The sequence below is a fragment of the Ustilago hordei genome (assembly GCF_900519145.1).
Source record: "Ustilago hordei strain Uho2 genome assembly, contig: UHO2_contig_12, whole genome shotgun sequence".
NCBI classification, from domain to species: domain Eukaryota; kingdom Fungi; phylum Basidiomycota; class Ustilaginomycetes; order Ustilaginales; family Ustilaginaceae; genus Ustilago; species Ustilago hordei.
This window is the reverse complement of record NW_024545263.1, coordinates 670579-690724: the sequence shown is the minus strand read 5'-3', so window position 1 is coordinate 690724 and position 20146 is coordinate 670579. Positions and strand designations below refer to the sequence as shown.

At 51.6% G+C, this 20146-nt stretch overlaps 8 protein-coding genes across 8 annotated transcripts; 2 read left to right on the top strand and 6 right to left on the bottom strand.

The window, feature by feature from the left end:
* Positions 1-2588: 2588 nt before the first annotated feature.
* Positions 2589-3869, bottom strand: UHO2_05270 (uncharacterized protein; the record flags this gene model as incomplete). The annotated part of the gene is made up of 1 exon (XM_041556272.1): positions 2589-3869. The coding sequence occupies one exon, from the start codon at positions 3867-3869 to the stop codon at positions 2589-2591; it is 1281 nt and encodes a 426-aa protein (XP_041412206.1).
* Positions 3870-4254: 385 nt separating this feature from the next.
* Positions 4255-4947, top strand: UHO2_05269 (uncharacterized protein; the record flags this gene model as incomplete). The annotated part of the gene is made up of 1 exon (XM_041556271.1): positions 4255-4947. One exon carries the CDS (start codon positions 4255-4257, stop codon positions 4945-4947), a length of 693 nt encoding a protein of 230 aa, XP_041412205.1.
* A 479-nt stretch (positions 4948-5426) lies between these two features.
* UHO2_05268 (putative rcd1 protein involved in sexual development) lies at positions 5427-6563 on the bottom strand (the record flags this gene model as incomplete). Its single annotated transcript, XM_041556270.1, has 1 exon — positions 5427-6563. The coding sequence occupies one exon, from the start codon at positions 6561-6563 to the stop codon at positions 5427-5429; it is 1137 nt and encodes a 378-aa protein (XP_041412204.1).
* Positions 6564-7233: 670 nt separating this feature from the next.
* UHO2_05267 (uncharacterized protein) lies at positions 7234-8133 on the bottom strand (the record flags this gene model as incomplete). The annotated part of the gene is made up of 1 exon (XM_041556269.1): positions 7234-8133. One exon carries the CDS (start codon positions 8131-8133, stop codon positions 7234-7236), a length of 900 nt encoding a protein of 299 aa, XP_041412203.1.
* A 458-nt stretch (positions 8134-8591) lies between these two features.
* On the bottom strand, positions 8592-9581 carry UHO2_05266 (putative phosphomannomutase; the record flags this gene model as incomplete). Its single annotated transcript, XM_041556268.1, has 3 exons — positions 8592-8967; positions 9054-9116; positions 9208-9581. The coding sequence occupies 3 exons, from the start codon at positions 9579-9581 to the stop codon at positions 8592-8594; spliced, it is 813 nt and encodes a 270-aa protein (XP_041412202.1).
* Positions 9582-10080: 499 nt separating this feature from the next.
* UHO2_05265 (uncharacterized protein) lies at positions 10081-12795 on the bottom strand (the record flags this gene model as incomplete). The annotated part of the gene is made up of 1 exon (XM_041556267.1): positions 10081-12795. The coding sequence occupies one exon, from the start codon at positions 12793-12795 to the stop codon at positions 10081-10083; it is 2715 nt and encodes a 904-aa protein (XP_041412201.1).
* An 817-nt stretch (positions 12796-13612) lies between these two features.
* Positions 13613-16123, bottom strand: UHO2_05264 (uncharacterized protein; the record flags this gene model as incomplete). Its single annotated transcript, XM_041556266.1, has 1 exon — positions 13613-16123. One exon carries the CDS (start codon positions 16121-16123, stop codon positions 13613-13615), a length of 2511 nt encoding a protein of 836 aa, XP_041412200.1.
* Positions 16124-18374: 2251 nt separating this feature from the next.
* Positions 18375-19268, top strand: UHO2_05263 (uncharacterized protein; the record flags this gene model as incomplete). The annotated part of the gene is made up of 1 exon (XM_041556265.1): positions 18375-19268. The coding sequence occupies one exon, from the start codon at positions 18375-18377 to the stop codon at positions 19266-19268; it is 894 nt and encodes a 297-aa protein (XP_041412199.1).
* Between the last annotated feature and the right edge of the window lie 878 nt (positions 19269-20146).

The following is a 20146-nucleotide window of genomic DNA, read 5'->3' as shown; positions in this document are numbered from 1 at the left end:
ACTTACCACATCATGAGATTGCTGAGTTGAAATTGCAGGCATAGGTTCCACCTGAGTCTGCTGTGTGTTCTCACCTTGGCATTTGCAGATGCTTTGGTGTTTGCGTAGTGCTGCCACATTCATGACCACCTGTCCACAAAAGCATGCAACAAGTCCAACAGCAGCCACAGCATCCTGACTGACTGCAATGCCCTTGTGCACCTTATGCAAATGGTTGGTGATGTTGCTTTCAGCATAAGCATAGCTGCACACCAGACAGGTGATTGGTGGCATGGCTGGAATAGTAGTTGACAAGTGTGTGGTAGACCGTGTTCCTGTGTTGCTGCAACATCAAATTAGAATTGGACTGTCTTCCAGACTGTAGTTGACTGTCTTCCATTTCAATTGGACCATCTTTGATCTGTAGCTGACCATCTTTGATCTGTAGCTGACTGTCTTCCCAGCTCAGCACACACAGAAAATCAACTTTGTATTGGACCATCTTCCCAGCTCAGTGCACACAGAAAATCAACTTTGTATTGGACCTTTGAAATGGACCGTCTTGAATTTTGAAGTGGACCATCTTGAATTTTGAAGTGGACTGTCTTGATATTTGAAATGGACTGTCTTGAATTTTGAAGTGGACCATCTTCCAGGAGGGCAAGATGCGTCTGCCCCAAGGCCTGAATTTTGTATTGGACCGTCTTGATATTTGAAATGGACTGTCTTGAATTTTGTATTGGACCGTCTTGAATTTTGTATTGGACCATCTTGAATTTTGTATTGGACTTTCTTGAATTTTGAAATGGACCATCTTCAAAATTAAATTGGACCATCTTCGAGGAGCACAAGATGTGTCTGCCCCATGGCCAGACACCCTTAGAACCCTAACCCTCCTAACCCCATGGTCTCCATGGAGACTGCACTACGACCATGCTCTCTACTGGTATCGACTAGATCTCCAATACCTGTGCTCCTTCCATATGAACCAGTGACCCTCCTGCTTCTTGAGCATTCAGGCCCATGACACCAAGTTACCCTCTGCATTTGCATGTGTGCTGGACTGCAAAATTTTTCAATGGGTGGAATTCCTATGTTGTCCCATCTCCCTCAACTCACAGTGTTGAAGCTATTGAGCAAAAACACTATACTATATTGACCTGGGGAAAGAATAGTGGGTTTCAGCTTTTTTTTTTTTTTTTTTTTTTTTTTTTTTTTTTTTTTTTTTTTTTTTTTTTTTTTTGTTTTTTTGGAAACTCGTGTTTTTTTTTGAGTTTTCACTTGTGTCAAATATTCATTTCTTACATAAGCTCTTCAATTTTGGAAAATACTCTAATTTTTGAAAACACTGCTTCAGCTGGACAGTTGCAGCAGAGTTTTCAGAATTGGACCTGTGTCTTCACTCATGTGATGTTGCACATGATGTTGCATGTAATGTGGCATGTGATGTACTCATGCAAATGCCTCCTCTTTTTCTGCACAGCTTGTTTTGCATGAACCCACAGTGTCAATAATGACTGTATCTACTTTGATTGTGCAACAAGAGTGTCAAAGATGGTGGAGCTACAAGGTGGTTGGGATTCCAGAACAGGTGGTTTGGATTTTGGAACTGCTTCATTTTCCAGCCAACAATACCCTAACTCTTGGTCTAAAAACACAGCTTACATTTGGGGGCATCAATTTTCTGGCCTTTTTTCACTATTCAAAGACTCTAGTTTTCGAGGGCAAAAATAAAATGAAACCCCCTAATGTGGTTGGAGCCTCGAGCTCGCTGCTTGATATATATACAAAGTGTCGGCATATGCCAAAGGTGGGAGCATTCCCCTTAATGACCAAGTATGACAACAAGTGGGACACCGTTGTACGCGATCCCTCACTTGTATCGGCTTTGCCCGATTCCCGATCAGATCAGTTCTGCCCGATCCCCTATCAAATCGGATCTATATCATACTTTAGCGTCTTGCTGGATGGTAATCTTCAGCAGCATCTAGACCGGTTGCAGCTGCCGTCTTGAGCCAGCTGAGTGGCAAGAGCCATGCGCCTCCAACGCCCCGCTTGGCGGTCAGGATGTGCAGGACGTCGTGTTGCTCTGCATCTCCTTCTCACGGGAGGGGTGCGTATGAGGCGTGATTGCACAACTGCTTTCTCAGGAAGAGACCTGTTGTTCGTCTCTGCACTGTGCAAGCCTGCTAGCCTCGACCTGGCACCATGTGAGGCCTTGGAGTAGCAGCATCGCTCCCCTTTGTGTGCCACTGGTGCCGGGCATTGGAACTCCTCACCTTTGGCGGTGAGAAGATGGTTCGATCTCGCAGGTCACCCTTGCCCTCTCTTTGTCGCCGATGAAAGATTGGTGACTGGCTGCCAAGACGATCTGCTGATTTGCAAACCCATTGTTTTAAGACCATCTTTGTAAGGGTTTGCTCCATCTCAGAGCTTCGGCTTGTTGGGAATACACACACTCTTTGAGCCCATCATCTCTCCATCGCCTGGCCGCCCGAAAGTCACTGAGAGTCGAAATCGAGCGGAAAGAGTTGGCAATGATTGAGGAAGCAAGAGGCAAGGACTAGGATGTGATTGCAAACCTCATCTATCCAACAACTCGGAAGAGATTACAGCTTCGGCACCTTACTCAACATGGGCGCATCCCCATCTTGCTCGCTCCTGACCTGGTCGACCTTTTCCCCCACGACCTCCTTGACCTCGCTATGAGTCATTTGCACCCAATCGTCCTCATCTCCACTTGCCTCCTTCTTGCCGGCGTTCGCTCGCTTTGCCACGTTGTGCTTGCCCTCCTCCTGCTGGCCCTTCTCCTGCTGGCCCTCCTCCTGCTGGCCCTCCTCCTGCTGGCCCTCCTCCTGCTGGCCAACCTTGTCGCGCACAAGTGTTACGACATGCTGTAACAAAAACTCGGCCACAGCCTCGAAATAACCCTGCTTAATACAGGTATCGTTATGAGTGCCATCGTTGAACTCCTTTTTCACCTTGACGCTACTTGTGCATCTTTCGAACAAGGCATCCATGTGGGAGGGTGGTACTAGCTCATCCTGTCTGCCCGAGAGGAAGAGGGTAGGAGCCTTTTCTGTGATCTTAGTGATGGTCAGGCCAGAGCACCAGTATTCGCGACAAAGGAAGGTGAAAGGTCGGACTGGTGGAAGGAGGTGTGGGATCAACTCTGGGATGCTGAGGAAAGTGTTTTCGAGTATGAGCGCCTGGACGGAAGCGGGGTTACGAGCGGCGAGATCGATTGCTACTGCTCCACCAATACTCTGTCCGTATGCAACTAGCACTGTGCTAGAGAGGGAAGGGTGTGCGCGGATGAAGTCCAGGGTGGTTTGAGTGTCGATTTTGATCCCACGCTCATTTGGTGAGCCGGTGGAAAAGCCGTAGCCTCGATAACTGAGCATGACAACGTTGCAGCCGAATCGTTTGAAGAATACTGCAGCCAGCGGCAATCTATGACCCATGTTGCCGGCGTTTGCATGCAAGAACAGTATTGTTGGACGCTTCGACGCTAGTTGAGCATCGAACGTGTCCACGGGAGCCATTCCGGTTTGTGTTTGTGTTGATTTACGCTCGAGCTGTTGCGGCTCTTGATCTTGCCTAGCCTGAACTTTGGAAGCAGGTCCTCGACGCGGGGAAAGCTTGGTGCCTTGGAGCAGGACAAAGATGCGCAGACGCTGGGAATCGGGTGTGATGAGCTCTTCTTCGGTGTAAGGAAGATCGTATTCGTCCGGGGTGGAGACTTGAGTTTTGGAGCCGGTAGGGAAGCAAGAGGGATAGATGAGCGACGTTTGGTATCGGTAGAGAAGCCCAGCGGTGGAGATGAGAGATACGACGAGCACTCCTCCGACTATGCGGACTATGGAGGTGAAAGAGGGGATGAAGGCCATGTTGACGAGGTCCTCGTGGGTGTGATTGGATTCGGTGCCTTTGCTGAGGAGATGCGTTGGATGGAGCAAGTGAGGATGCGCTGAAGGCCCACCGGCTGGATAGTGGGGCTGAGGATGTGTCCGGATGCCTTTGCTTTGAGGAGGTTGCTACAGGGTATCGTCTGCGTGAGAGAGAGCAAAGTAGTAGTGATGGTCGAAGGAGAAGGAGCGGCAGACAGAGGATATGAGCGAGAAGCCAAGAGTGTTGCTGAGTGTTGGTAACAAAGACCTAACATTGTAAGCGGTTAATATAAAACGGTGGCGGTATTCTTGCCATTCTCCAAAGACGCTTTCCTTGACTTGTCAACACCACCATCTCAAACGCTCGCTTCAACACTGCTTCGACATGGACACGGTGACCATCCCGAAACCGCGCCACCTGGAGACACCGCAGGAAACAACGGAACGCGAACGATGCGAACAATGGACAGACCAACTCTTCCGTACCTCACCCATGGTCCGCTTCATGGCCAAACACCTCACATTACTCGACTGTGATCCTCTCTCCCCTCGACCCGCTCGACCCGCTCTCCCCTCCTCCTCTTCTTCCTCTTCGTCTTCCACCGCAACACCGCCTCCGGGACCCAAACTAGTCATCACCCCCTGCCCACCATCAATAGCAGGTGGATTCTCCCCCTCGCTGCCCACAGAACCCACCTCTGCGTCTTCGATCCTTATCTGTTCCAACCGAATCTTTTCCAAATCGCATCTGGAAGATACTCTGTCGCATGAGATGCTACACTGGTTCGACCACTGTCGTTTCCTAGTTGATTGGTCTAACATCCGACACCACGCTTGCAGCGAGATCAGAGCGGCAAACTTAAGCGGAGACTGCGGTTTTGCGAGGGAGTGGAAGAGAAGGATTTACGGCTTCAAACTTCAACATCAGCACTGTGTGAAAAGGAGAGCAGCGTTGAGTCTCTTGATACATCCAGCGTGTGATGGGGATATCGAAAAGGCGGAAAGGGCGGTAGATGAGGTGTTTGAGAGTTGTTTTGGTGATACCAGGCCGTTTGATGAGGTGAGTAGTGCCGGTTGAAGCAAGGCATAGACGGTTCATTCGGAGCAATACTGACCTTGACGCTTTCCTTGTTTGATTGTGTGTCGCTTGGCAGATCTACTGAGCATTCGAGCAGTTCAGAAGGCGGACATCCTTACCCATCTTGGCCTTCCAGGCACGCCACGGAAATCACAATCGCCACCTCGTTTGCGCTTATTAGCTGATGGTGCAAGCGGACGACAGATGTATATTCATAAGGGACATGTCCATACGACAAAAGTGTCTCAGCGTGCTTGCGAAGCCAGATCTGCTGAGAAGGACCTTGGCTAATGGCAGAATCGCGTCGTGACTGTTTCTAGATGAGGATCGAAGCTGTTTCTGAGGCCGCTGCCTGCTCGAGTCTTTGTGCCAGCCTGTCTCGTAATGAGCCACAGTGGAGCTGCTGAGCTTGCACTTTCCACTGCCACCTTGGACACACTTGGGAGAGATGCGATAGTGAGCAGCGCTCACCCTACCGGCTACTGCTCCGCCCGATCGCTCAAATTCAACAAGAGCGTAGCCAAGCATCTTTTCGTGATATGATCGTTCTTCAACAACTGTCCGAACGTAGCATCCCTCAAGGGCCCTGGCAGGCAAGCCCTCAAGGCCTCCCTTGCTCTCGGATTATCGCTCAACCTCAAGTAACACCTGACGACATGTTTGAGCAACCTCACCGCCTGACTCTCCACAATCTGACTGACCATGTTACTCAGCACCGTCCCCACCGCATAAAACCTTTCGTAGGTCTGGCAGATGTACGCCAATCCCATATCATCCAACAGGATCTTCTGAACGATGAAGATGGCTACCGTCTTACTCAGTTCCGAGCCAGTCTCCATGATCCGGAGGCAGAGGGGGATGATTTCGGTGGAGAGAAGGAAAGTGATTACGTCGGAATTATCGTTTTGTTTTACCAGAGCACCGATGACGCCGAGCGATGTGAGACGGAGGTATTCGAACGGACGAGTTTTGCTGGTGGTGTTGAGAAAAGGGTAGAGGAAGAGTGGGATGTGTGCTTGTAAGAACAATCCTCGCGTTTCCGAGTGCGATGCGACGCATTGGAGAAGAGCGAGGGCGTTGCAGACTCGGTTGCTTGCTTGTGCTGTTAGTGCTGGTGGTGAGAGTAGCGGGTAAACAGAGACAATTTCTTGGAGGAGGCAAGACATGACACCGAAACTGTGCCAGAGCACTAAAGCGAGGTCTTCGTACTGTTCGCGCTTCTTGCTCAGCTCCAGCAATGCATGCTCGCGTTGGGCGGAGGAGCCGGGAAGAGCATCAAGATTGCTGGGAGAGGTAGCACCATCGCGGTCGGTATCGATGCCTTGTTTGCCCTCCTGTCCGTCCGGCTGAGAGTCGCCGTTCTTTGAAGTGCCATCAGCGCCGCTGGTGGTGGTGGTGGTGGTAGGTGGAGAGACAGAACCATGCTTGCGATTGATGGCCTTCGGTTCAGGTCGCTGGCAGAGCTGAGTAATGAGGTGGTAGACGCTCAAAGCAGTGGTCGGTGTGCCTCCTGGACCGGTGCCTGCTGGCATGGCAGGCCCTGCATTGGGAGGCGGACCGGCAGCGGAAAGCATCGAGGGACCCAAATCAACACCGGCTAGCGACCCTCCGACCATAGTTGCGAGAGAAGCCAAGGCGTGTATGAACTGTCCTCGTTTCCTGTTTCCTGGCGTTGTGTCGAGCAGCGAAAGGTGGAGAAGGTCAAGAGCTACTTTGCGTGGTCATTCCCGGACCAATCGGTGGTTGGGAGGTGTCGGCGGCTTGACAAGGGAAGACGGTGCTTTCCGTCGACCCACGGAGCTGTTGCTACGAAAGCCGATTGAAACTTGCGAGCCGAGTCGGGTTGAGTCGAGTCGAGTCAAACTGAGCCTTGTCCTTTCCTTTGGCAAGAGTTGGCGAATAAGAAAGAGATGGTGTCAACAAGTCAAGAAAGGATGGGACAAGCTGGATTGCTCGACTTGACTTTGGAGTCGGTATGTGGCTGTGTCACGTGCTTCTTCCAGGCTTGATTTACCCGATTCACCTGATATCTCGATTTGCCCGATTTGCCCGATTCAAAGCTGCAATTAATATTCCACGATCACCATACACAATTCTCGCGCTTTAACAGACAGACACACACACACACACAAAAACCTCACTCCTCTCCCTTACCAGCCCCGAGTCAAGGCAACGCTTCAGTAGTATCAACACCAGCCACAGTTGCAAGACCTTGACAGCCAGCTAGGTAGGGTGATGCGAGTGGTGGCATGCTTGCATGTATTGCAACACCGGTGGATGCGCATGTCAACGCGGACCAGCACCAGGAGCACCGAACCACTTGCTCCACAACCTCGTACTCCTCATCGCCAAGCCTTCCACCGTTGATGGAGCCGGTCTGACATCCAAATAGAAGCTCAGACCATTGCTTGCCTGTGCAGCAGCGCCCAACTTGTCCGCTATCCTCTCCTCCTCCTTTCCTCCATTCCCTCCGCTCTCCGCACCGCTTGCACGAGGCGCACTCTTGCCCGTATAAAAATCAATCACATACCTCACCTGCTCGCCACTGCCATTCCTCTCGATCGTCCAATCATGTCGATCAAAGGGCCTTTGATATCCGGCCAAGGAGTTGAACCATGCTCTCCAAGTCAAATCCTTGGGTCTACCTTTAAAACTGACCAACTTTGTCTCTTCTTTTCCTTGCGCTCTGCCAGTCCACATACGTTCCCATGCTAGGATTTGACGCCAAGCTTGTTCGTTGACCGCATTGTGGATGGGCACCACTACCTCCATATCTGCTACTTGCGGATTTTGGTTTTTGCGTTTCATGGCGTTATAGAATTGTTTGGCCGAGGGGTAGACCCATTTTCCGTCCCAATCTTGGTCCTCGTCCGGACCGCCGCGGGTCGCAGGTGCCGGTTGTGCCGGTTGTGCCGCTTGCGCAGCGGTTGGGTTGCTTAGAGGCGAGTAGCTTCGTGGGATGGAAGAAATTTCTCGTTCGGTGGAGAGGCGCGATTCATCGCTGTAGCGCTGTCCGGATGGGCCAGCGACGGCTGGTGGTGAGCAAGAGGAACTAGGGTCGGGTTGGAAGGGGGAAGATCTGCCAGGGTTGGCTTTGAGCCATGCTTGGCGAGTCTCTTCGTCGACGGGGCACTTGTCTGCCGAGGCAGGTGAGGAGGAGGAGGATGAGCTGGTGAATGGCCACATTGCTGCTTTCTTCCGTGTGTGGCAAGTGATGATGGTTGGATAACGGCAACAGTGATAGAAACAAAAGCTTCTCGAAAGGCTTTCCAAAAATTGATTTCGGATCTCGGATCTCGGATCTCGGCCATTTTACTCAATGTCGATTTTGATGATTTGATTTTATTTTTCATTGTACAGCAAAGCGCGGTCTAACAAGAAGAATTTAGCGTTACTTGGCAGCGAAACACACAACCTGCCCTCTTCCCGCACGAGATCGCTTCAAGCCTTTAGCACAAGCCGTCTTGCTTTCGCCTAGTAAGAACGATCAAAGGCGTGACCATATCTGCTTCAGGCCATATCTGCTTCAGACCATATCTGCTTCAGTGTGATTCGTATATCTCTACCATCCCATAGCTTATCGACTTTAGCGGCCATGAAGCGGATCACAGCTTTGCTCCTAGCAATGCAGATTGAGGAGCGAGTCACTTCAAGCCGAACAAATGCCTCAACTGACTCTGCGTATCCTCGGGATTCTTGACTGTATGTCCAATAGTCCTTTCATCTTCAAAAATCTCGTTGTCATTTCCACCCTTGTACGTCTTGTCACCGAAGAAATGAATCTCTTCCCAACCCAGATCCTTTGCCATCTTGCTTCCTTCCGCTTTCCCGCCGTCGATGGCGATGTTTCGGAGAGCATAAGTCTTGTCCCAACCATGCGGGAAGACGTCGAATGAGATTTGCCCTCCGATGGAATAAGTTAGGCCGTAATCTGGGAATTCGGATTTGAGAGCCGAGACGAAGGTGGTGCGAATGTTGTGCATCTTGTCGTATTTTTCGAATTCGATTCTTTCGTCGATGCTATCTCCATCAGGCAGGAAGCGGAGCGATCGAGGTTAGGGTTCAGCCGAGCACGGACAAGAGGGTAGAGTGGGGTGTGCACTTACGAAGCATTCCTTCCAATGGGACTGATGTTGATCATTCCGTTTCTAAACTCGACGAAAGTACCGCTGTTCCCGCGCCAAAAGATGATTTGAATCTCTCAGCACAATCTAAGCCTCTCTACACCACTTGCTCATCGCCGTCATCAAGGCTACTTACCGCATGATAGGAATATCCAGTCCGCTGATATACCTCAACACGAACTTGACCAGTTTCTTGTACTTTTCCTCACCCAACCAACCGATGAAACTCTGACTAGCCAACTGTTTTCCATCCTGAAACCCTGTCAATCCGTTCTCTGCAAACACGTAATCAAACTCGTTGATAAAGTCCCTTTCGGTAATCTGCAGCTGTTCACGAACCTTTTTGAGGTCGGATCCACCAACGACGCCGATAACGCATTCGTGTCGTAGCTTGGCAAGCAACGAGTGGAATTCGGGTGTGATACTTTGACGTGCGAGGGATAGAGTTCCGTCAACGTCGAAAAGGCACAGCTTGCGAGGGTGCTTGCGGTCGCTGTATAATGAATTCATCTTGTACAGATCTGCAGGTGAACGGTGGTGGTGGTGGTGGTGGTGGTGGTGAGCGAGATAGAGGTAAAGGGAACGAGGCAAGAAGCAAGCTGACTAAAATTGCCCCGTCTGTGCGTAAAATTAGACTGGCGGGCAGAAGCGAGAAACGCGATTCCAAACCAACAGAGCTCGAAAAGCGCGTATTTCTCTTTCACTTTCCACTCATCATTAGTAAGCAACATAATAATAATAGATATATATTAAAAAATATGTTAGATTTCGCTTGAAAACATGCCAACGCCCAACTCCTCGGTCTTTGATGGCGTCGACGTTGCTAGCGAATGCTCACTTCCTGACAGGCCTTCGAAAAGAGCAACACACACCGAGCAACGGCGAGCTTGGGATTGAGTGCTAACCTGGCACCTCAGCTCACACGTGCACATCTTGTCTGACATCATGGGATCGGTATGAATGCTGGGTGCACCGAAAGACAGCTCTTACATCGCCACTAAGGGTGTCATTACCGACGCCCCACCCTCCGACCACCGGCAGCAGCCCTACTCCTGGCAGCTCGAGGCTCCACAAACTCATCATCCTCATCATTCTCATCATTCTCATCATTCTCATCATTCTCATCGTTCTCATCATCCTCATCGATCATGGCATCTCCATCTTCATTGTCATCGCTAATTGGAATGCTTTCTTCCTCCTGCTGCTGTTGTGCGTGCTTGCTTCTAGCGGTAGCCGGTTTTGCAGCTGCTTTGGCTCTCGGTGTAGCCGCAGCTGCGCGTTTGCCTCTGCCCGGAGGGGTGGGTGCGGACCGTTTACTGAGCATTTCGAGGACACTTGCATGGCCACGAGTGGAACGAGGGGCAGGTGTCGATGCGGTTTCCTCAATCACTTCCTCTGGGTCGCCCTCGTCTTCTGCATAGGCTGATTCAGGACCGAGAAAGGTAGCGGCCGCGGCGGAGGTGCCTGAGTTAGATGCTCGGGCAGAGGTTGTAGCTGTGGCGCGTGAGGCGGTGGTCTTCTTTGCCCTGCTCGCGGTTGCTGTCGTGGTGCGTCGAGTTGCACCTCTTCGACTACTAGCCGCACTAGCACCATCGTCCAACTCCTCACCCTCATCGTCATCGTCATCGACCGGTGGAGCGGCAGCAGTGCGACCCCTTGCTCTCCCACCACGCGCCGTCGTAGCAGCAGCAGCAGCAGCAGCACGGGAGCTAGGTCGAGGAGTCTCGAAATCATCCACCATCGAATCATCCGACACATCTGCCCCTTGCCTTGTCCCTCCACCAGGCCTGCCATTCCGCTCGATCTCAACCTCGATCTCCCTCCTCTGCTGTTGCTGCTGCTGTCTCAACCTTTCCAACTCGCCATCGATGCTCGATTCTTCGGGATCAATGGTGACCAACCCCTTGACCATATTCTTGAGCATCTTTGTCACAAAGCTATCAATCGCATCCCTATCGTCCTTCTCGACAAAGTTGAGCACTGCTCCTTCCAAACCGTCGGGGTTGAGAATGTCGAGGTTCTGCGCCTGAAGATACTCCTGCACGAGTTTACCCACATCGACGTTGGCAAGCCTTTCAACTGGAAGCAAGCCTTGCTCTTCGACATCTACGTAGGCACGGGATGCATTGTCATCCTTTTGATCGCCTCGACCGCTGCGGAGAGCCTTTTGCTTGGTGAATTGCAGCACTTCTTTAGGGTTTGCAACTTTGCCAGCGAATTCTTGACCAAAGCGTTGTGGGTTGCTGATCTCCTGGTTTGTGTATTCCACTCGAAGCCGGACGAGCGGAAGAGGCATTTCACGTCCGGGGTAGCGTTCTTTGAACTCTTGCTTTGCTCGTACGATCAACCCGTCAACACGCTTGCGCACAAGTTTGAGGATGTCGCTCCTCTCCGAAGACAGCCCGGCATCTTGGAGCTCTTCGGATAGAATCATGTCGTCCATCACAAAGGGACGTACGGTTTGCAGTGGGATCGGCTCGATAAGGAAATCCGTCTCTTCGACATGAATGATGGCTACGCACTTGTCCACCGTCTCACCCTGGCTGAGGCTGGTGGCGACACTGCTACCTGGTTGAGTGATGTGGTAGCGCTTCTCGGTGACAGGTTGAGGTTGGATCATCTGCTCGTGCTCGTGGCCCCACACTACCAAGTGGATCGAGTCGTCGAACATTGTTTCTGGTACGCAAGCTTTTGGATTGTGTGCAACGCGGTTCTGGTGAACGCAAAGGATGTTGAACCAGGAATCGGGATCCTCTTCTGGACGGTACATGCGAACGCGATTGGCACGCAGCTCGAAATGCATACGTTCGTCTTTGATGTTGCCCATTCCATATAAGGCCAGCTTGGTCTGGCCTTTCTGCAGCAACACAGGCTTGATCCTGATTCCCTTCTCCTGGAAGGCACCTCCTCCTGCTGTCCTCGCCGAGGATGAGCGAGCAGTAGCATCATCAGAAGGCAGCTCAATCTTGCCAAAGTAGTTAATGAGGCCCGAAACGGAAAGCAAATCGAGCGCAGAGAGCGCACCAGTCTCGCCCACACCCTGCGGATCATCGTGATTGCCATGAATGGAAAAGACAGGAATACCGACGTTGAAGTTGGGATCTTCGTAGTTGATCGCGGGGAAGTGTTTGCCTGGTAGTGCGCCGTCGTTGGGATCGCTGAGCAGCTCGATCGAGATGGGCTTGTCACCGAGCGTGTACTGCCGCAAGAGTGCCATTGTCTGATGCAAGGTGGCTCTGCTCGGCTTGTTCTCGTGGAAGAGATCGCCGCCGAGAAGGATGAGGTCGACATCGTGCTGCACAGCCAGTTGGAGGATCTCTTCAAAGGTTCGAATCGAGTCTTGACCGCGGACAGGATCGCGTTCCATGTAGCCGAGGTGGTTGTCGGTTGCGAGCATGATCTTGATGTGATCTGCTTCGCTCCTTGCTGAAAATGTGGAGGGTGCAAGTGGGTGGACACCTATGTTGGTAGGTTGCTCGTGATCATGCACCCCTGAGCCTTGCCCGTCGTGGTGCATCTCAGTTTCTGACGCTCCTTCCGGCTGGTGATGGCGGGCACCGCTCCTGGGGATCGATCGACCTGCTGGGTCGTGTTGAGACCCTTCGGCGGCGACCCCTGCATTCTGCTGCGAGGAAGAGGAGACTAGCTCGTCATCGTGATGCTGTGAGTCCCTTCTGGAAGCGCCCGACTTTTGCGTCCCTGTTCGGCGTGTGAGGCGAGCCATGCTGGCTGGCCGGAAGAGACCGAACGACGGATTTCGACTTTGCTGGGATCCCGTCAGCAGCAGTGAAGGCCGACTGTGCTGTGCCTGTGAGGCAGGCTCCTGCTGCTTTCTACGCCGTTGCAGACACTACAAGGGCCTTTCGATGAGTAGATTGGTGGTGATGAGTCGATGCAAGGAGGAAGCAAGGCTCTGTCAGCCAAACGAGAAGCGTACGCCTTCAAGGGTGAGTTAACGCACTTGACAACACGTAGAGGATAGTTGGAGCCGAGAATGGAGGAAAAGAATGTCAAATTGCCTAACTCGATTGAGATGCAGAAGCTATGCAGAAACTAAGGTGTGAAAGAAGTGAATAGTATCAAAGGCGGGACGGAGGGTGAAAACTTGACGAAGCGCAGCCTGGAGGCAAGCGCGAAGAAGAGAAGGTGATGAGGAGAAGATGATGGAGAAGAAGCAAGAGAGAAGAGCGAGCCGATGAGAAATCAAAAACATTGCGACGAATCTGAAATTCTGCGCATTGATCACGTGCCCCCTTAGCTCACCTTTGATCACGTGCCCTTCTATCCATTCGCACGATAAATTTTGCAAATCAGCGCGGCAGCAGCGTGTGACAAGCACGCAAGAGAGAGAGAGAGAGAGACCTTGGAGGCTAAAATGAGCTTTCGCATCAACCTCAGCTTGAGCGTTGATCGCATTCAGACACGCACGCAACAAAGAGGAGAAGGCCATTGTTCAAATGCTGGTAAAAGATTATGCAAAGCAAGGGTGTAAAAGGCGGATATGTTGAGCAGTTTCTATGAAAGTGCAGAGTGAAGAGGTCTCAATCAGCCCAGGCACCTTTGATCGTCTTGATGCACTTGGCCCATCGTAACAGCCTTCCTCCTTCCTCTGGCGCTACGATAGGTAGCAGCGTCAAGTCGCTTGGGCCTCCTGATTGGTCGCCGTAGCTCATGCTGCCTCTGTGGAGATACGAGTCAAATTTGGGCTTGGACGATCGACGACTGCGTTCGTATGCCTCAATACCGCTGCTTTCCAGTGCGCTTATCCCACTACTGCCCGATGAGGTGGCACCATCATCGTCAAAGCCGTGTCGGAGCTCGATGTGGTCATGTGCGATTGCCGCTGCTTCCTCCAAGTTGGATGCAGATGCTGACAGTCGGCGTTCTCCTGAGAGTCGGGCGAGCTTGTCTTCTGCATCGCACCAGAAGAGCTGCCATCCTGTACCTTTTGCGTCGGTGTCGATGCGAACAAAGCCATTGGAACGCTCGTAGTACCATCGGTTGACGGGATTGTTGGAGCGCGACTTCCAAACCAGATCGCGTCCCGTACCGTAACCACCTCGACCTCCATTATCGTTGAGCGCATCCAACAGACCCAAACCCTGCACTTCGTCACGCAATGCACCCCACAAGAAGTCCACCGTACCCGAACCCTGAAGCGAGGGCAAAACGGCAAACTTGTCGAGATAGGCAATTGGCTCAACTGCATCCCTATCATCGTCAGGCGAATACTCCTTGGTCACGATCGCCGCACCCTGATAGTCGCCCGTGAGGATAACAAAGTCGAGCTGCTTGCTCAACCTCTCGTAGTAGGCCTCACGGTTGAGCTTGCGTCGGAAGGAAGCTTGGAGGAGGTCTGACATCTTGTCTAGGTTGATCTTGTTAAAGTCTTGGATGACTTTGATGGGCAGACCAGGACGGATGATGGTGGGCGTGTGGCGAACGTCTTGCTTGTTGGCGAGAAGACGGTGGGGTAGGGAAGGAGAGTGTGCTGCTTTGTTGGTGATGAGGTTGGCGATGAGCGAGCGCGGTGATCGGTGAGTGACGAGAAGACCGGATGAGGTTTGTGGCATGTAAGAGAGACAGTCTGAGATGGTGTCGAGGTTGCGTAGCGCTGTGGGATGCGTTTGATGCCAGACGAAGGACTGCTTGATCTGATGGTACTCGGAGGCAAGATTGATAGACAAGTGAGGGTCACCTCCTCGTGCGTGAGATGGGATACCGCCTTCACGATTGATGACCATGAGACGGAGAGGCATCATGTCGACTTGACCGCCTATCAGCTCCGAAAGGGGGTCAGCGATGGTCGAGGCAGCAGCAGAGGTCTCGGCCTCTTGTTGGGATCGAGTGGCAGCAAGGACCATGTCTCGTGCCAAAGCGACCATGACATGGTCAGCACAAAGACAGAGTGTCTCGAGTGTACCATCCTTCTCGTTCTCGAACAAGGCATAGGGAGCCAGCACGGGGATCTGATTGGAAGCGAGTGCTGAACGGATGGATGTCAGACCGTCATCCGAGACGAGTGGTGGACGGAGAGGCTGCTCTGCTCGACTGCCATGCTGCAGAGCGGGAGAGGTGGAGGAAGATGGGGAGCGTTGCAACTGAAGTGCTTCTGCCTCGACTTGAGCAGCTGCATGAGCATCGACCTTGACAACAGCCTGAGGGAAGGGTCGAGCCATAGCACCTTTACGATTGAGACTGTCAGCTAGACGCAAAGTCTCGGCCATGATGCGCTTTCGCAGACGCTCCTGTTTACGACCAAGCATGGACTTTGTGCAAGACTGATTGGCGCTCTCCTTGGCTTTGAGCGAGGATGGAGAAGGGTGAGCAGCAAGCCAATCACCCATGCGCTGGTCCTCGAGCTCATCTCTACCGGCAACAATGTCACCCTTGCAATCGATATCGGCAGAGATGTGGGGCCAGTCATCTTGATCGACGACGACAACACTGACAAGGCCGAGACGCTTAAGATAGACAAGGCCTTCAGCAATCGAGTCAAGCTGACGATCTGTGAATGGGCCTTGCACCTTGACAAGCGCAGTGTGCGAGTCTGCCAACGCATCTGATACGGGTGTGAGCTGAGGAATAGCTACCGTCGAGCTTTGCTGCGATAGAGGGGCAGAGGTAGTCGAGGAGGAGTTGGGATCTAAGATGCAGTCAGGCTTGGTGCGCTGCTTCTTCTCGTTGAGCATGTGCCAGATAGCTTTGGGCAGCTTGGGAGCTGGCGAGGCTGACGCGGTAGCCTGAGGATCGTCCTCGAACGATATTGAGTGTTGTGGATCCCAAGTAGTTGTTGATGGGTTATGCAGAGACCCTGGATGAGCGACGTTGGATGGTATCGGGAACTCGGGATGGACCTGTGTGGCGCAAGAAGAGGGAGATGCGAAGCGGCTGGGAGCGGGTGATGGCGAGGAGCTGGATTGAGATGGTGTCAGCAGCTTTCGTGGCGCTGCTTTGCGAGGTGCGAAACTGGTGAGGTAGCTTTTCGAGTCTCGAAGCGAGGGCTGCGCCTGGAGGATCTCGATGATGAGGTTCTGCATGCCTTTCGACATGATGGCGTGATCGGTGTGATATGATGGTGTGATTGGATCCATCGGACGATCCGATGGTGGCGTGGGAAAGGTCACGAGGTCAAGAGATAAGGCTGTGTCAGCGATTCGGATGTCCCGAGCATCACAGTTGCCAGTCCTGCACAGCCTTGCTAGGCGCACGTCCCCAGTTGTGGCGGTGTGATAAGAACAGGCAAGACATCGACGACGAAAGATTGAAATCCGCTTCTCCGCCAGTATTGCGAGATATATATATATATATATATATATATATACACACTCGTTTGCGTACCCTTAGCGAGCTGCTAACAAGAAACGCGTCAAATTTCCAAGCCTTTTTTTACATTCACTGCCAACAGCAAAGTGGCCAACCCTGTCAAACAAGCCAACCTAAGCCGAGGATCGCGATCAACTCACCCTTTGCATCTGTCTCTCGACGTCGTAAGCAGATCTATGGCTCCTGCTGAATCGGTCTCCTTGAGGTGTGTGGGGTCGAGCATTGTTGCTGAACGCCGTGGCTCGACCTTCATCTCGATGCAAGTCGAACAAGTGGCCTTCGTTTTCGTATAGGTCAGAGTAGAAGGTGCGATGAGCGATACCACTCCAGCCCGCTTTGGTGGATTTGAAGGTTGCGGTCCAGCATACCGTCGGTATCGAAGGTCGTCTGCGTGCGACGATGAGCATCGTTGGCTGGCTATGTTCGACCAGAAGTGGATTGTTAGATGGACATGGTAGATCGGAAGTTCGTTGTCAAACTTGAACCAACCGACTCGTTGGTATATACGGAAACAGCAGACCAAGGCATGAATTGCTTCCCCTGCGCTTCTGAAAGCACTGGCAGCCCTTGACCCTGGTTGACACCTTTCTTCTACGCCGTCAAGATAGCTCGTAAAAGGCCTTCGAAGACACTGTCTACTTTGGCAACGGTCCAGGCGGCCTTGACTCTGGTGCTCAAGCTTGATCAGGGCAGGCCAGCATTGACCGCACCGCAACGCAACGCGCAACAGAACGAGCCGCTCACCAACTACCGATCCTATATTGCCCTGGACTATGCGCTCTTGGCTCAGGGTTTTAGCATATTCATTCTTCTTCATGCCGGGCTGAAGAGAGCAAACGGTGAGCAGAGGGCAAAGGGTTGCTGGGTCCAGGGTTGGCCCCTCTCACCAAATTGCGCCGCCGGCAACAGGCGTCCAGTCTAACAAAACCTCGTCCGATCAGATCAGCTATATAAACATCTCCTTCGTTCCGAACATGGCTACCTCTTGATCCAAATCGACGCAAAGTTCAAAGCCAAGAGCCATGCAGTTGTATGGCTGCACCCGATCGCTTCCGAAGCATATCACCTCGCTTGCATGTAAAGTAGGATGCTGATTGGTTTACAGTGGTCTTGGCGAACTGCATGGCTGCGTCAGAACGAGTTAATCAGATCAGTTTGTCAAGATTTCTTATCAGATTCAAAACGCATCATCATTCTTTGACTTGAGCGGTACAACTGTGTACCTTTGTTTCTCGTCATCTGACACCTCTTCCCACCACCTCGTGCTTTCAGTTCAGGCTTGAGACAGACGTTCTAAGAAGAGTTATCCCTTTCAGTCCTCCAGAGAAAAGCGGCTCGGTTTCGGGTCGTGTGTGAAAGAGCAACAAAGGAATGCAAACCTTGGCATTGTGTTAGACCGTACGCGCTCACAAATTCACTTTCTCGGCCGGCACAGTTGTTCTCCGCATTGACTTACGGCTCAGACCATCTCATCACTCGTCCTTCGTTGCAGCTAAAGGTGCCATCTTCCGCTTGGCCGGTCGAACGGTATGCGAGGCCTCGCTTATGACCACCTAGCCTGGCCTTGATACAGTGAAATTACATGACCACATGTTTATGCTCTAACACAACCGCAAACTTCACTCAGCATTGCCACCCATCAACCCCACCAATGCTTGGCTTTCCCCACCAACACTCCTATCCTACTTGACAACAGCATGCCACCATATGTGTCACTTTCCCCTATGCACACACACATCAACTGACAGCAGAGACATATATACTTCTGCTATTACTTTGTACTTAGTTCCTTTTGAATTGCTAACAATTATCACCACTTACTTGACCACCTTGACTGTGCTTTTCCTCAACAGATTAAGAGTCGGAAGCTCTGCTGTGGGAACACTGCCCCACCTCCCCATGCTGTCTGATCCATATCCTCACCTGCCTCTGCCACCCAAAGAAAGGGCCCACCTCCACCAAGCCCAATGACTCAGCATGCCCCCATGCACCTGTGATTCAGATGCTGAGAGCAGCAATCTGTCTGATGAACCAAACAAGGAAAGAGCTCCTGCTGCACCACACAGGCAGATGCTAGTTGGTATGGAGACACCTTCTCACTATGACTCTGATGACAATGATGATGGTGATGAAACTCACTATGACATCAACACCATCTCTGGACTAAACCCCAAAATGCTTAAAGGCATACTCATCAAACTTACCAAATGCAACAAAGCAAGGAACAATGATGCATACAAGAAACCCTCATGCCAATTGGACTTTCACCAAAGACTCTCCCACACCCATGATGCTCTCAAGGAGGCCCCCAAGCTCACGACCAAAAACTGGTATGCCTGGAACCCCCATCTCCAAGGTATCCTGCCCAATTGGCCTGCAGCCATGAAGCACCTCAACAGTACCATCACTCCTGAGCACAAGAAATATGATTGTGCCCTCAACAGAGAACTATGCACTATTCTCCAGAGTAGTGCTTTGCTTGCCAGAAACAATAATGTCAACTATCTATTCATACAACCCACCAACTCAGAACCTTGGAAACTGCATGAACTCTACTGCAGACTCAAGACAGACCTCACAAAGATGGAGAAGATCGCTGAGTCAACCTTACTAAACAAAGTTGGGAGAATCCACATATTCCAGGCAAATGTCCACAAGCTCATCACCAATATCAATGAACATTGGGCCAAGGCTGAATCAATGGGCCATGCTCTTCCTGACATCCTCAGGGTCAAGATGCTCATTGACCAGGCCAGATACATCACCTCATACCACCATTGTATCACCATGCTCGAAGACACTGGGATGGCATCAAACTATGAAGTGCTTTGTGCCACACTTTTCAAATGCCAGGATAGCATGACAGCATGAATGGATCACAGGGCTGGCAACCTCAAGACTGCACAGGCAAACCTGGCTGATGGAGAGGTCAAGAATGAGGAGGCCTACCATTGGGGTAAACCTGGACCTGACAGTGTTCGACATTGCTACCATTGCAATGCAGAGAACCACATTTCCAGGTACTGCCCAAGGATGAATCAAGGAGAGGCACCTGCCAACACCACTGTGCCAAACCAGACCACTGCCTAGGATATTTGGTGCACCATTGCTTCTGCTCACTGTGTATCCCTGGATTGACAACCCAGTAACTGGATTGTAAATTTGGGGGCAACAGATCATGTCACAAATGATAAATCGAATCTTATTATTTCTTCCCCTTGCACCAGCTTTGTGAAGACCACTAGCAGAATGAAGATTTGCATCATGGCCATGGGTCAGGCTATGTGTCATGGGCCTGAGTGCGCAGAACGAGGAAGGACCGAAGTTCATATGAAGGTAGTGCAGGAATCGTGGAATCGGGTAGATCGTCGGGGCTGCGACAGAGTTCACAGAGATCGGCAGTAGAATCAGCTCTATGGCAGATCACAGCGAAATCGGCATGAGCATCATCGATATCACGAATCCCACCAGAATCTGTGACAAGCAAGACCTTGTGGCAGATTCTGTGGAGATCGGTAGCAAGGTTGTCTGTATGACGATTCACACACGAGAGGGACCAAGCTCAAGTGACATGCAGATGGTTACCACTCAGGGGCCCACAAGACAGGAGTAAAAGAGAACCGTTGCCGGTCAGAAGAAGGAGAGCTGTGTAAAGGACACCGGCGAAAGGGACATGAAGAAGAGGAGCAGTGTCGATGAAGTTGACACAGCTCAGGTAAGACAGGAGGGACAAGGTCTGATACGGAGGA